Here is a 15,486-nt window from a genome sequence, read left to right as displayed (position 1 = left end):
ATACAACAGGAGAAATGGGAACAACAACAAAAAAGGTGACCTCATCGGGACACTGAAAAATGAGAAAGATGTCACACAAGAAGATGGAAGGAAAGAGCACTTCTGACTGTAAGGACATACAGTTTCAGTTCAGTTCAGTTGCAATAGTAGAAAACATCCTGGGATTAAGTTCAAAACTAAAAAGCTACACATGTATAAAAAAGGGGCTTCTACTTGCTCTCAAAGAAAACACTAGCTCCCTCTAGTCACATTGCAAAGTAGAAATGAGGAACAACACAGAATCAGGGTGACCCTTTTCCTGTCAGCAGAGACAGCCTGGAATCAGGGCTTCAGGCCTTAGGCTGGAGAAGTGCTCCCTGGGCTTCAGTGCTATCAGCAGGGAGATTGGGGAGGGGGGTGGCTCTTTCTCCTCACCTCCCTGGGGAGCAAAGGCCAATTCCTGCAGCAGTAGTGCCAATCAAGTACAACTATGACAAACTGTGCTACCAGTTTTGGGTGCTTATCTGTACACAACCAGAGGATTGAAAGAGTCTGTTCCCCAAGGGTGTGCTCTGGAGCCACTGCCACAGGGCTAAGGAAAGCCCTCTCCTAGATCACCACTCGCCTTATGAGCTCCAACCCAAGTCACCCTGATGTCTCCGTACAGAACAAACGTGGTTCGTTCAGCTGTGGGACCTTGGGGCCCGAGCCACAGTCCCCCAAATGGGGGCACTGTCACCAGATCCTGGCAGTAACAGCCCCTTCACCAGGGCAGAGATACGCATATTTCAGGTGTTCACCCTGCCACTGAAAGGCCACAAGGGGGACTGGACCCCAGTTTCAGACACTGGACCATTTGAGCACATCCTGGCTGATGCAGACGAGTGGCAGGAGCTGGCTGGCGCCCAGGGCCGCTCCCCGGAGGCAGGCCGCGGCTCCTCCACGGACCACGGGTGGGCGACCGAGGGCTCAGTGTAAGTGCCAGGGGTGAAGGCGGATTCGCTGAGGGCAAGCGGAGCACGTGCCCGAGCTCGCCGGCTTCCCTGTGCCGAGGACAAAGTCCGCTCTCGCCAACCCCGCGGTTTGGGTACCGGGCACCGGGCGCGTCGGGGGGCGAGGCGGGCACGGCCTGTGCGCGGCTCTGACCCTACTCTAGACCCCGACCCCACTCCAGGCTCGGCCTTCCGCGACCACTGCGCGCACTCACCATTGTGGTTGACCCAGGTCGGCTTCAGGAGCTTCATTGTTCGGCCGCCGCCGCCGCCGCTGGGCTGAGGCGAGAGCCGTGTCCCTCAGCGCGCCCGGGCCATGGAGCCACCGCTGCTGCTTCCTCCCGCGCCGCCCTCCGGCCGCCGCCCGCCCAGCGCCCTCAGCGCCGCCGCGCCATCGCCGGCCCGCGCCCCCCTCCGCCGCCACAGCCGCCCCCCGCGCTCGGCCGCCGCCGCCGCCGCCACAGCCGCATCCCCTGCGCCGCTCCTCCTCCGGCGGCTCCCGGGCAACGCCGGAAGTCACGGCGCGCACCTGCCAAATCGCCCCGGCGGGAAACCGCTCCCTTCGCAGACGGGGCCGCCAGGCTCCTTCTTGGGTAGGGGCAAAGCAGGCTGGCTACGCTTGGGGCCCGCCCTGGCGCGGCTGCCGCCGAGGGGGTCGGCTGGGAGTGCGGCGGGCGAACAGGGCCTCGAGTTGCAGCCCGGGCCGCCGGAGTCGGGAGGGGTCAGGATGGCGTGAACGGCCTCTCTCCAGCTCTCTACCTCGCTGGTTCCGAGTCCGACTAATTAGCTAGCTTCCGTCATTCATCAACACGCGTTTATTGGGCATCTCGAAAGCGCCAGGCCACGTGCCAGAGCCGGGATGTTGTTGCCGGCAGGGGCCGCAGCCCCGGGCTCAGACGAAAACGGGGGAACGAACTAGTCCCGGGAAGGGTCAGGGGGATGCCGAGACGAACGCGTTTATGGAAGATCGGGGCCGTTTTCACAGACGGGGGCACTTGGACCCATAAGGACGCCCTCTCGGCCACTCCGGCTGCACTGTGGGGTCTTGGCCCTCACAGGGGCGCAGGCCGACTAATTAGGGGAACCACTGGCGGGGTCGTGCCCTCAGCCGGGGAAAGCTCTCAGCCGCAAACATAGGCGGAAAGGAAGACGTCACGCGAGGCGCTAAGCGCTCAGAGCTTGCCCGCGCGCCGTCGGGACGTGCGGGGCGGGGCCACGTCGGGGGCGGGCCAGGTGCAATCCAGCCCTCCTCAGCCGGAACGCGGGAACGCGGAGCCACGGGAAGGCCGGACCTTTGCGCGGCGCACGGCGGGACGGACAGCCAAGGGTGTGCGCCCGGAAGCAGCCGGTCGGCTGCCAGAGGGGCCATGGCTGTAGCAGCGCTGAGAGTTTCCGCCCGCGCTCTGCGCTCGGGGAGCTGGTGAGTGCGGACCTCAGGAGTGTCTCGGGCGGGTGCCTCGCCTGCGCTCCCTCCCTGACCACTCTTGACCACTTTATCTTCGGGAGGAGCTAGCTGATGGCGCCTCTTCCTGTGGTTGGAAAACCAAGGACCCTGGCGAGCAGGGACCCTGCCCAAGTGCTCTCTAGTGTGAACGGGGGGGGGGGGGGGGTTGAAGTCTCCCACATTGACCTCGTCGTCACATCCAATAGTTACAAGGGCCCCAGATTTTGAGTATCATAATTTTTTCCCTTTTTCCTGTTCAGTGGGGAGAATCAGACATTTATATATCCTATCTCTTTCAGGCTTCTGGGAACTTGGCAGACACAGATTAGAGACACCCACCAGCGAACTTCATTATTTTCCTTCTGGGAACTCATTCCCATGAGGTAAACTACCGTGGGCCTGACCTCTTTGGGGGTGTCAGCGGGAGACTGATGTGCATATGAACAGAAGAAAGCAAGAGACCACTGGACATTGTTTGCAAAATTAATTTCCTGCAAATTTTCTCAGTAAAATTTTGGCAGATGCTTTTCTGTCTTTCAGCATTCTATATGTGGAATACTGCTGTCTGTAAACACAAAACAAAAATTTAACTTAAAAGTGGTTTAAATAAAAATTAGTTTTAGAGGGATTCTTGTATGTTTTAAAGGACACAGCATAGACTTGTTTCTCCATGGGCCTTCCATTTCTGGTTCCCTGGAGAGGTGGGGAGAGGCATGAGGACTAGATTTCCCACCTAGGAGTCCGGATACTTTCTAGGGACTTGATTCACAAAGCTCAGTCTTGATGCTAGAGAATTTAATTTTTAGTAGTATATTATCACCAGAGGATATATGTTCTCAGGAGTACATCAGACTTTTGTCAATGCTCTAGGATGGGGAAATTTGTTAAGAAATCCTGAAAAGTAAATAGGGATACGCCAGTCACTTTTATTATACTTAGTCTTACTAAAATCACTTCTAATAAAAAATCACAAATCCATTTATAACGTGGATTTATAATGATTTTCTAATTCATCCGTTTAGTATTTTCAGTTTCCATTGCAACCCCAAGGCACACCTGAACCCAACACTAAAGATGAGTACTTTTAATTTATATCCTGATGCCATATGAAGTTTTTCTAGCCCTTCCTGGCTTAACAGTACCCACAGTTCTCACAAGAATCCTGGATTGGAGGCCATCTCCCTTACACACTCCACTGGTGAGGTTAGACCCCTGCATAGTTCCTTCCCCAGTGGAGAGCTCAGTATAAGTTCAGGGCACTTCACCTAGTGCCATGTCTCAGCATGTTCCTGAGCCTGAAGAGGAAAATGTCTAATGTTTGCTTTTCCATTAGAGCGGAACCTCTGAGAAAGAAGAAAAAGGTAGATCCTAAAAAAGACCAAGCAGCAAAGGACCGTTTGAAAAAGAGAATCAGACGACTGGAGAAAGCTAGCCAGGAGCTAATCCCCATTGAAGATTTTATAACACCTGTGAAGCTCTTGGATAAAGCAAGGTAAGGGTCCTCTAGGGTTGAGGTTCTCAGGACAAAAAAAGAGTTCCATCATCTTTGGCTAGTTTTGTCTGCATTTCATGCCTGTGACAGGAAGGGGTGAGTGGGTGTGGGGTGACTAGGTCTTGGTCTGAGTCCTTTTCTCCTTGACTGTCTTGTGGGAGTTGGCAAAAGCATTCTTTTTTACTTTTTTAAATATTTATTTTCTTTTTTTTTTTTTCAACGTTTATTTATTTTTGGGACAGAGAGAGACAGAGCATGAACGGGGGAGGGGCAGAGAGAGAGGGAGACAATCGGAAACAGGCTCCAGGCTCTGAGCCATCAGCCCAGAGCCCGACGCGGGGCTCGAACTCACAGACCGCGAGATCGTGACCTGGCTGAAGTCGGACGCTTAACCGACTGCGCCACCCAGGCACCCCTAAATATTTATTTTCAAGAGAGTGAGCGAGCACAAAAGCCGGGGGGGGGGGGCACACAGAGGATCCAAGCAGCTCTGTGCTGACAGGAGAGAGCCTGATGCAGGGCTTGAACTGGCAAACCACGAGATCATGACCTGAGCTGAAGTCAGACACCCAGCCAACTAAGCCACGCAGGCACCTCAGTTGGCAAAAGCATTCTTTCGTGGTGCTCTTGAATGGCTGAAATGGGAAAGAAACTCGGAATAACTGTTTGATAAGCCAGTTCATATTGTTGCTTTCTTGCAAGAGGAGTTTTAGCTATATGACTGATGACTTGGGTCTTGGGTCTGCAGCCCTTGCCCCATGTTGATGGTAGAAAACACTTAGCCTCAAGCTTTATGATACAAATGCTCATAGTTGGCATGTGTTGTGTGTAGGCTTGTTGTGTGCTGCCTTGTAAAAAGTGTACCATTTATAAAGTAGCACTTTGCCATACCTACGGGACATGGCACATGCTTTTTTGGTACTCTAGTGGGCTGATCTGGGCTCTTGACTCCCTGGGATTTGGGTGTCCATTTTCATAACACCACTTCACTGAAAAGTCACCTCTCCCCAAAGGTAGTCTCAGCCTGGGGCAGAGGAAGTGCTACCAATTTTCTTAGAGCATCGCTGTTTCTTGCGTCCACATAAAGCAAATAGCACTGGCTTCCAGCGTCAGTTACAGCTGTTACACCGACATTCCATTCTTTATTTTGTCCCTAACTTCCATGTTTTTCTCAAAGTCTCATCTGTTTCTGGCAGTGGGGAGGGCTGGGTCATATGCAGTCACCCAGACTGCCTGGCCAGTGACACTGGTGATCCCCAACTTCACACCTTTGGATTTGTGTGTTCCCAGACAGCGGCCTCACATGGAGCTTCCTTTTGAGGAGAGTGAGCGGAGAGCTCTGCTTCTGAAGAAGTGGTCCCTGTATAAGCATCGAGAGCATGAGATGGAGAGAGATGCCATCAAGTCCATGCTTGAGGCCCAACAGGAAGCTCTGCAGGAGCTGCAACTCCTGTCCCCAGAGCTACATGCGGAGGCCACCAAGCGGGACCCCAATTTGTTCCCCTTTGAAAAAGAAGGGCCAGATTACACGCCACCAGTCTCCAACTACCAGCCCCCTGAAGGCAGGTACCATGACATCACCAAGGTGTATACACAGGTGGAGTTTAAGAGGTAGAGCTGCAGGCTACCTTTAGAGCCAGAACAGGACTCAAGCACGTTGTAAATAAATGTTTAATCAAGTGTCTGTTTTATGTTAGAGTCAAAATTAATTCACCTGAGAATGGATGGGGGTGAGAGATGCTACCCTTCCTTGTCTGGTATTGGGGAATGAATGGCCAAGACTTTGAGTAAAAAGATTCCAATCCTGTGGGGCAGACACCACCAGCAAGAGGCACAAAGTACCTCAAGGAGAAATGAAGGATATGCAGGTTTTGTACTGTGTATCGCACGCCTGTGCAGACAGGCAGAACCTTCTCGTTGGGGCAGATGGAGCACTTGGGTTTCCTCGTATCTTTGGCAGGGCCAGCTTTGGGTTTTAGGCTGGGAAGGGAGGCTGAAGAGACTGGAGCAAGCCTGGGACACACTAAAGTTGCTGTGTCCCCTAGGAGCACATGGCACCCCTCTTATTCAAGTGCTGTTAGTCTAGAACAGTGAACGTATTAATGTGCTGGGGCTGCCAGAACAAAGTACCCTAAACCAAGAGGCTTTGAACAACAGTTGTTCTGGAGGCCAGAACTCTCAAGATCAAAGGGGTTGGCAGCATTGGTTTCTCCTGAAACCTCTCTCCTTTAGTTTGCAGAGCTGCCTTCTCAGTGTCCTCACAGGGTCATCATCCTTCTGTGCCTCTCTTAATAAGGATACCAGTCAAATTGGATTACAGCCTACTTTAATGATCGCATTTTAAGTTAATTACCTCTTTCAGCATCTTATCTATAAAGTCCCATTCAGACATACTTGGAGTTAAAGCTTAAACATAGGAATGGGGCGGGGGGGCACAATTCAGGCCATAAATAGTGAAGGTCAAGTGAACAAATAGAGCCTGCTAGCCACCTCAGAAAAGCTTTGGGTTCTTCACTACCTTAGTGCTGATAAACTGGGGAAACAATTGAGTAAGACTTCAGGTTTTCCTAGTGTGTGGTTCACTTCTGGTTTACTTAGATAAATGTTTTTACCGGAGAAAAACCTGCCTAAGGATTCTAAGTTCTTTGGCTCTACCTATGAGCCAGTCACCGAATCCAGCCACTTTTCACATCATTGCTACCTCTGAGGTCCATGCCATTGCCAACTTTTGCCTGTTCCACTGCAGCAGCCAACTCATCTCTCCATGTGGGCATTCCCCTTGCCCCTGCCAAGCTCCTCTGCAAGGCAACCAGAGGGCTCTGTGAAGCACAAGCCAGGTCAGCCATTTGGCTCCTGACCACCCTGATTACACCTTACAGCCCCCCATCCACCTTCCCCTGGTCTGCACATGGCACTTACTTATTCCTTGTGGCCTGTGTGCCCCTTTCTCTACAAGGCTCAAGCCTCTTAATCCAAGTCTGGGCTCCGATGTTGCCTTCCCCACCTCCCTGCCCACTGCAGGTGCTTTGCAGTAGTGCTTTTCGAACAGTTTTCATCCATTAGGTTATATAATCAATTCATGGGGTCATGGCCAGCAGTTTTAACTTTTTATTTTGAAGTAGTTACAGATTCACAGGAGGTTGGAAATAAGGATGCAGGGAGGGGCTGTGTGTGGTTCTCCCAGTCTCAAGTGTCAACATCTTAAACACCAAGTAGTGTCAGTACCCAGAGACTGACATAGGTACAGCCTAGAGTGTATTTAGGTTTCCCACTATGTCTGCAATCATCTGTGTGTATGCCTAGCACTACAAAATGTCATCACACATTCAGCTCTGTATATGTGAAGGTTCCATTACCACAGAATGCCCTTGTGTGCCCCTTAATAGCCACATCCACATCCCTAACCCTTGGCAGCAGTAACCATTCTCCATCTATAATTACATCATCTCACCAGTGTTACATAAATGCAACTATCATATGTATCCATTTAACTCCGCATGGTTTCCTTGAGTTTCACCCAAGTTGCCACATGTGCAGCAGTTTATTTTCAGTGGCACAGAACTGAAAATGTCAGTGTACCACACACTATACAAGGATTGTTTTGTGAAACTTGTTTCAACCATATATGCTGTATACAAAGTATGTAGAGATCATAAAACCCTTGTTATTATGGGTTTCATGCAAGAAATTTAAGAGATCCTGCTCTATTTTCTTCACAGCACTTAACATTACTTTAGACTTATTTAATGATGTTTAAATGTTTTGTCTGTCTCCTAAACTCAACTAAAACTCTTTGAAGTAACTTGCCCATTTCAAGACTGCAATCCTAGAGCCTGAGCCCTCCTGGCATGTAGCAGGTGCTCAGATGTTGTGAAGGGTGAACACAGGAGCAGGTGTAGGAACATTCTGTGCAATGATGATTATTTGTCAACGTGGAACTCATTGAGTAGCAGAGAAGGAATAAGACTTCTTAACAGAGCAGTCAGTGGCAGGCAGCCCCCGGCCCTAAAGAAGCACGTAGAGTGTGGATCCCTTGAGGTGAGCCCTTCAGGACTGCTGGCTGCTATTGCAGCCCTGCCCCAGGAAGCCCAAGGGATCATATGCAGATTGGAAAATTCAAATATCCCTTGTTTCCGAGTGAAGAGGATGCCCGTAGATCGCCAGCAGCCTTCCCTCTCCTTCTTGGCCTAAAATGCTCCAGAAAGTAGCCACACCACAAAAGAGATACCCTGGTTGACTCAGATGTGAAGGCACCCCACCCTGGGATGGGCTCTTTATACTCACCTCTGTTCCTGGGCTCCTATGTGCACACCCACACCATTCTCAGGGACACACACACAGGGAGGAACCATAGGGAACCTGTGTACACACATCCCCACCACTCAACAGGTACATACACACACAGGAAGGGGTTATTGGGGTCCTAGGTGCACACCACTCCCCCCCTCACCTCACAGGTACAAACATACAGGGGGAGGCTACTGGAACCTATGTGCACACCCCTCACGACTCCCAGGTATACAGTCACAAGGAAGGACCACTGGGGACCTGTGTGCACATTCTCCCCTCGCCCCCCACTCACAAGTACATACACACTCAGGAAAGGCTACTGAGGACCTATGCGCAGATCCCCTAACATTTACAGGTACATGCAGTCACAGGGACTCGGCATAGCAAAGGAGAAAATGCACATGAAAAGGCAAAGTTTTCTTTAATGTATGCCTTTCTGAAGTGATGGGATTATTTTGCCCCGAAGAGTGTGTTAAAAGATGGTGGAGTTAAAACATGTCCTTTCTGGCCAGGTTGGGGCCCAGTCGTGAAGAAGTACTAAAATGCGGTGGGCCCGGGGCACCTGGGTGGCTCAGTTGGTTAAGTGTCCGACTTCAGCTCAGGTCATGATCTCACAGTTCGTGGGTTCGAGCCCCGCATTGGGCTCTGTGCTGACAGCTCAGAGCCTGGAACCTGCTTCGGATTCTATGTTTCCCTCTCTCTCTGCTCCTCTCCTGCTCACACTCTGTCTCTCCCTCTCAAAAATAAAATAAGCATTAAAAAATAAATAAAATGCGGTGGGCCTCACTGGCCAGGAAGGAGCAGGGAGGGTGCTGGGCACACAGCCAGCCTCACCCTCAGCACCATACAATGGGGCCTGCTATGCAGTCACAAGATGCAAAATTATTAGTAATAAAAAGACCTCTTCAAGAACTAGAGTTCTTGTTGGTTCATATGCATATATTTTTAAAACATCTACAAGAGTATAAGCACACAAAATCCCAAAACTCTCCCAATACAACAATGTCAGGTGCTAAATATAACAATCTCAACTATTAAATTGTGGATTTAATGGTCAGCTTTTGTTTGGAATAAAATATGTGAAATGGCTTTTGATATAATCTACATTTTCTAAAAATGACCAAGGGATATTCTGAAGGAAAGAGACCAAAATTCCATTGTGTCTCGGGCTTGGCTTTCTTAAGCCAAGAGTCTATGAACCCTTTTAACGCAAGCTTGTGTATTCTGTACCTGTGTGCATTTCTTAAAAACCAGAGTCTTCAAGAGGCCTATCTCGTAGGAGAAGAAACACCCCACCTGTGTCCGCAGAGGAACTGAGTGGGCTGTAGCTCTGTGTAAGCACCAGGGGCTGGCAATGCAGTTTCACCAAATCCAGGACCAGGAAAGGCATTCACTACAACACAACCATTTAGCTACCTCATTCTGATCCCCCTACATGACCACTTGGGTCAGGGCTACCACTCAAGAATTTACCTGAGAATGCTGCTGTCCCCAAGAGGGGAACACGAACCAGCCTGACCTGGCTGCTCACTGGGATCTGCAGTGGTGTCTGGCATCCTGGAAGCTGTGCAGTGGGTGAAATTGTCTTTCAGAGCATTGCAGCAGCAGGTGCAGTTCAGGTTCAGTTCACTCTGAATGCAGGTGAAGGGTGCGCAAGTAGGGCTGGAGACCTCAGGCTCTGTGTTCTGGGCGGTAGAAGCTCTCAGGGACCGACTAGACTCTTTTGGCCAGTCACTGTCCTTAGGGTCCTGCGATAGCCCCACTTAGATCAGGGGAAGCCATTCAGGAGTGCTCGTCACTGGTCTTTCTCCTCCTGTGGCAGAGGGAGGTGCCAGTCTGCAGGAGGGCTCTGCCTCAGGGCCCACACGAGGGTGTGTTTCCGTGCAGCCTGGACTCTCGCACGCTCACTCTCACAGAGGGACTGCTGTGCAAAGGAGACCCCAATCACTTCTGGCTCACATGGCCCTTGAACCTCCCTCCTCCATAGCACCCTCCCAAACACAAGTCAGACAAACTTGGCTGCTTCCACCTAATAAACCTTGGCGATTGTTCCGTATTAGAACACACACATATAGATCATACTTTCTCCCAAGCTACTGTGAAAAACTATTGTGCAGTTCACCATAATTTGAGTAAATTTTAAAATGTCTTCTCCTGGGTCTCAGGGCTTGATGCTTTCGGTCGACCTAATCAGGTTTACCTCCTGAGACCAGGATGGGGCTGAGAAGAGAAACAAGAGTCTGAAAGAGTGGCTAGAGTGGGGAGGGTAAGGCAAGAGACACATGAGCAGGGAGCCCCAGACAGGCATGGAGGAATCTAGATGAAAGACAATAGGTGACACTCAACCAGCAGGCTTTTCTCTGCCACTCCCGCACCTCCCCCCACCTGCTCCCTGCCAAATAAACACAGGGCAGTACCTTACCACCATGAAAGGTGCACTTGGTAGGCACCAGGTGTTCTACTAGCCTTTTTACACATATAATTTCACCTTCTCTAATTGTCTTTGCTAGAGCTCAACTGTCTCAATGTTTTTGTTCTTGTTTAAAAAGCAATCAGCAATGCAAAGAACATGAAAAACTCCCAGACTTCTGGAACTGAGGTGAAATTCACAGCTTCCTCAACACAATTTTAGAACTAAATTTTAATGCTACACATTTCCCTGATGATGGAATAATCTACTGGCTATTGTACTTCCTCAGTTTTTCACTAAACCATACACTACAGGTTCCTTTCCCTGCCCAGATAGATTCGCTATTTATTCTTTTTAATGGCTATGTAATACCCCACTGTTTGGAGGAAGTTATTTGGTTAAATGTCTATTAGTGGCATTTAGGATGCTTTCAGGTTTTGTGCTATCACAAATAGTGATGCAATGGATATTTTAAACTTTTAACTGTGCACTGTTACCCAATTACTTCCCTAGGATGGACTTTCAGAAGTAAAACTAGGGGGTCAAAAGGTATTCGTTTGGATAATCAAATGGAATTGTTGGATAATCAGAACACATAACACTCCACAAACACTTGCACACGTACCCCTGCTTCTCCACATCCTTACAGACACTTCTGATGTGTCACTGGGCAGAAACCACTGGTCATCTGACCTTGTATCCCAGGCCATTTGATTTTTTTGAATGAATTCCTTCTTCCTGCCCTTTGCCAAACTTTTCTATTCTGAAATAATCCCCATTTAATCTTTTTTTTAATGTTTGTTTAATTAGAGAGAGAGAGAGATGGAGAGCAAGCAGGGGAGGGGTAGATAGAGGGGGTAAGAGACAGTATCCAAAACAGGCTCCACAGTGTCAGCACAAAATATGACTTGGGGCTCAAACCCACACCATGAGATTATGACCTGAGCCTAAACCAGGAGTCTGACACTTAACTGACTGAGCCAGCCACGCACTCCCCATTTTTCTTACTGATATATGAGCTCTCTCTTAAAAAAAAAAAAAAGAAAAAGAAAAAAAAAGTCATTAACCTCTTCCTGTATAGGCTATAAGCTATTGTTTAAAATTTTTTGATTTCCACTTATGGATTTGTCATCACTTTCTTTTATACAGGAGCTTGGTTTCCATATCTGTTTGTCTGTTTCAATAATCACATACATTTAACCATGCTGAAGCAGTCCCCAATCCTGCTGGGCCCTCACCCCTTTCCCATGAGCACTGCACCTTCAAGCTTCTCTCCATCTCCCCAACCAAAAACAGCTCGAAGGCACGGAAGGTGCCAGAAGGGCAGGGGCTCGGTTTTCATCACTCCTGTATCTCTAAGAGCTCCCATCATGATAAGTATCTGCTGAATGAATGGAAAACTAGAACTATCTCCTCATTGGTCTCTTTGCCCCTCCATAATACATTCTCCCACCATGGCAGTCAGACTGACCTTTTAAAGATACAAATCAAGTCATACTTCCCAGCACACGCTTACACTTGAATCTAAACCCTTTTTTAAGGCCCACCAGATACCACCTGGTACCTCTCCAGCCTCACCCCCTACCTCTCTACAGCCCACCCTCCTTCTGCTCCAAACACCTGGACCTTCTTTCTGTTCTTCATATGTGCCCGCCTGGGTCTGGGTGAAGGTTCTTAAGGCTGGTTTCTGGTTTTTCAGGCCTCCCCAATATCCCCTTCTCTGCAGGCCTGCACTAACACTCTCTCCCTCCAAACTCTAAACTTTCCTCCTTTGTCTTCAATGTATGAAAGCCCCGATGGTATGCTAATTTTTCGTATTTCTCAAAAGAAAGGAAGCACAAAAAGAGGAGGGACCCAGTGAGTACTCCTCTCCGGCGTCTCAGGACTTGGAACGTGGGAAGGGCGTGATCCGTGCACTCGGACGCTTCAGCAATACACCCCCTAGGCCCAGCGCCACCCCTGGCTCCCTGGCACACCTGGGCCTCCGCGCTCCGGCGCTCCTCCCACTCTCGGCAGTTGGCCAGGTCGCGCCGCCACTGCTCGCAGGCTGGCCGCTCGCCGTGGACGTAGTAGTGGTGCAGGAAGTGCCGCGCGCTGCGGCAGAGCTTCCATTCAGCGCTGTAGGTCTCGCAGGGGCGCGGCGGCTGCAGTGAGAAGCTCGCCTGAGCCGGAGGCCTCTGCGCTGCCCGCCCAGATGCCCATCCCGCCTCCTCCTTGGAAGAAGGCTCGGATAATCCGGTCACAAGGTCCGAGGAGGTTCCCCCCACTTCCCGGGCGCCCCCAGCACTTACCCGCCATCCGCCACCATCCGCCATTACCGGGCGACTGCCGAATCCCTCCTCTGAACTCGCTAGCCAATGAAAATTGAAGAAAGCCCGCACCGTATGATTGACGGATTGACGAACCAATGAACTCAGAGATATGCCGATAACTCCTCACCCACCTCCTAGTCACGAGCTAATACACAAGACATCAGGGCAGAACAGCCAATAACACCCGGGGGCGGTGGCACGTGGAAAGGCGGGGCCCATGAGGCCCAAGGGATGGGGGGGGGCCGAGGGTAAGAGTCTGTAGTCCATCCTGGAGGCCAAAGGAATGACAGCTGCCTGGTGCCTGGCGGGCGGCCCAGGTAGCACTTCGTTACCTATTTCTGAAACCACGGGGTCCAGGCCGGTTTCATTTTCATAATCCTCAAAAGATAGGGCTCATTTTCATAAGCACATACTGAGCATCAACTCCATGTGACGAAGCTGCCATGTCTGCGGCTACAGTAGTTTCACTTGAGTGTCCACTTGAGGGTGAGGGTGAACTCACAAAATAACCTGTATTGGCTGGGCGGAGGTCTAGGGAGCCCAATGATGTCCTGAAGGAACCCAGGCTAGTAGTGGAGGCTAGCGAAGGATGTTTCCAGCACAGTGGCAGGCTGGTCCAAGGCATGGAGGCTGCGTGTGACAAGGGGCAGAGAAGAAGCCTTAATAAGTAAGTATGGGGCATCTTGTATGTCTGATTAGGAATGAAGGCTTTACTCTGAGACATGGGAAGACATGGAAAGTTTGTAAACAAAAGAGGTCCACAAGAGGAAATAAAAGCAAAGAAGCTAGTGAATCTGAGTAGTCCTGCAATACCTATGCAGTGGGTCTCCAACTTGGGAAAACTTAGTCATCCGCTGGGGAGCCTCTTACAATGCAGTTGCTGGACCCACCCCAGGAATGAGACAGGGTCAGACTCTCAAGGTGGGCCAGAATGCTGCAATTTTACCAGGAGTCCTGCCAAGCTGGCTCATAGACCAAGCTTGAAGACAGAGAGGGCTGCAGACCAGGGGGCAGCAGTAATGACAAGGTGACCCCTCCCCTCTATATCACCAGAAGGCCACCTGCAGCCCAGGCAAAAAGAAGTGTGGCTCCAGCAAAGCACCAGGAATGGTTTTATTGCATACACTGTAGATGTTGCTTAGGAAAGACAAAAACCCAAGGCCAGTGCCTTACTTTAATATTCATTATGCATCAAATGATACATTAGCCAGTGTGATCCTGCAAATGGAGGCTGCCTACCCACCAAGGAGGGCTTCTATTTCAGCTAATGAAAGAGAGATCCCCTTAAGTGGAGGGTCAGGAAAGTCACAGCAGTGCTTCATGCCTCTTAATACCTTGTCCATCATCAGTGGTGACAGTCTGGGCAATAGTCCAGCTCTTGTCTTCATGACAATCATCTATTCTCTTGACTTGATGATATGTGGGTGGACCCTGGAGCAACCATCCTGAAGGGGGCATCCTCTCTTGAGTGTTCAAGGAGCTCTGTCCAGAGATGGAATCCTGTTTTCAAGCAGGAGTCCTGGTACAAGAGGAGACCCTGCTCGGGCTGACAATCCCAACACAGGGTTCAGAGAACCTCACTTCTCCCTACATTCTCCAGAAGTCCTACACAGAAGCTCTTTTCTAATGGCAGGATGGAACAAGGGACACCTGCAAGCAAGTCTTCCTCCAACTTCTGGTTGGAGGCCCGGTTGGGGCAACCCATGTTGGTACCTAATCAAACATTTGGAAGCAATCCAGGTTTTAGTCATTGCCCATTTTTATTTGAAATTCTTGATGTAAAATTATTTTCAAGGAACAAAAGAGATTAAATTAGATTAACATGTCAAAAGATCTCACATTATAGAAAGTGATCTGAGACCAAATTAATATTAATAAAAAAGATAGGCCAGCAGAACCTTGGATAATTTAATACATTAAAACTGGGAGTGGGAGGTAGGGAAGGAGAAGGAGGAATGTACCTTTAGCACTTATTTATTCTAATTCGTATTTGTGCTTCATCACGAAGTTGTTTTACTGTAGAACAGATTCATTTAGGTTTATTCACTCATATTTCCATATGAAATCAAAATACAAGTGGAAATGTATTCAGATCAGGAATCCACCTTCTGATGGTTCTTTTGAAAAAAAAAAAAAAATCAATATGTAAAATAAAAATAGAAACACCCTTCCTCATATACTTAAATTGCAGCCAGAGTAATGGGATAACCACTATTTATAGAGCACATATCTAGCCATTTTTTCTAGGCCAAAGGCAATGTTCTAAGCTATCAACCTGGGAAAAGAGAGAATTAAGTGAAAAAAGAGAAACAACACCTCAAGTTAGAGCAACCCAATCCCCTCCATTGGTTTTTATCAGGAATTGGGGAACTCTGCTTTGGCTAAGGCAGTGGGAGCACCCGCAAGGGCTGAAAACAAGAAGGGGCAAGGAGGAGGCTTGCCTATGGGATCTCAGAGTGAGCTTTCTCCTTCCCAAAATCAACCACCAAGTCTGATTGTTCCACTTCCAGGTCAGACTCAGTAATTCTTAGGTAACTCTAAACAAAACACAAAGTGACAGCATCCTC

General features: G+C 49.5%; 2 protein-coding genes across 3 annotated transcripts in view; one reads left to right on the top strand and one right to left on the bottom strand.

Moving 5' to 3' along the window:
* Positions 1-14,967, bottom strand: part of LOC124525662 (protein HIRA) — a 105,735-nt gene extending 90,768 nt beyond the window's left edge. Inside the window, exons 1-4 of one of the 2 annotated variants that reach the window (XM_047098205.1) lie at positions 14,881-14,967; positions 14,254-14,438; positions 12,899-13,549; positions 12,584-12,751 (exon numbers count right to left, since the gene is read on the bottom strand). In XM_047098205.1, the coding sequence (XP_046954161.1) occupies positions 12,584-12,719 (136 nt within the window). In that variant the 5' untranslated portion in view covers positions 12,720-12,751; positions 12,899-13,549; positions 14,254-14,438; positions 14,881-14,967. Of the gene's footprint in view, positions 1-1,186; positions 1,334-12,583; positions 12,752-12,898; positions 13,550-14,253; positions 14,439-14,880 lie in introns of those variants that run through there. The other variant, XM_047098206.1, reaches the window with a different exon arrangement.
* Positions 1,598-5,591, top strand: MRPL40 (mitochondrial ribosomal protein L40). Its single transcript, XM_047098210.1, has 4 exons — positions 1,598-2,391; positions 2,715-2,798; positions 3,749-3,907; positions 5,198-5,591. Exons 1-4 carry the CDS (start codon positions 2,339-2,341, stop codon positions 5,520-5,522), a joined length of 621 nt encoding a protein of 206 aa, XP_046954166.1. The 5' UTR covers positions 1,598-2,338; the 3' UTR covers positions 5,523-5,591.
* Positions 14,968-15,486: the final 519 nt, after the last annotated feature.

The sequence above is a fragment of the Lynx rufus genome, unplaced genomic scaffold (genome assembly GCF_022079265.1).
Source record: "Lynx rufus isolate CCGP_SWC_20201006 ecotype Redwood Valley unplaced genomic scaffold, mLynRuf1.p SCAF_45, whole genome shotgun sequence".
In the NCBI taxonomy this organism is placed as follows: domain Eukaryota; kingdom Metazoa; phylum Chordata; class Mammalia; order Carnivora; family Felidae; genus Lynx; species Lynx rufus.
Note: the sequence above shows the minus strand (reverse complement) of the source record. Positions and strands in the feature narration are given on the sequence as shown.

Coding starts and splice junctions, on each gene's coding strand:
- MRPL40 (XM_047098210.1), top strand. CDS start 2,339: ATGGCTGTAGCAGCGCTGAGAGTTTCCGCCCGCGCTCTGCGCTCGGGG. Junction 2,392..2,714: donor GCTCTGCGCTCGGGGAGCTG/GTGAGTGCGGAC, acceptor TATCTCTTTCAG/GCTTCTGGGAACTTGGCAGA. Junction 3,908..5,197: donor AAGCTCTTGGATAAAGCAAG/GTAAGGGTCCTC, acceptor GTGTGTTCCCAG/ACAGCGGCCTCACATGGAGC.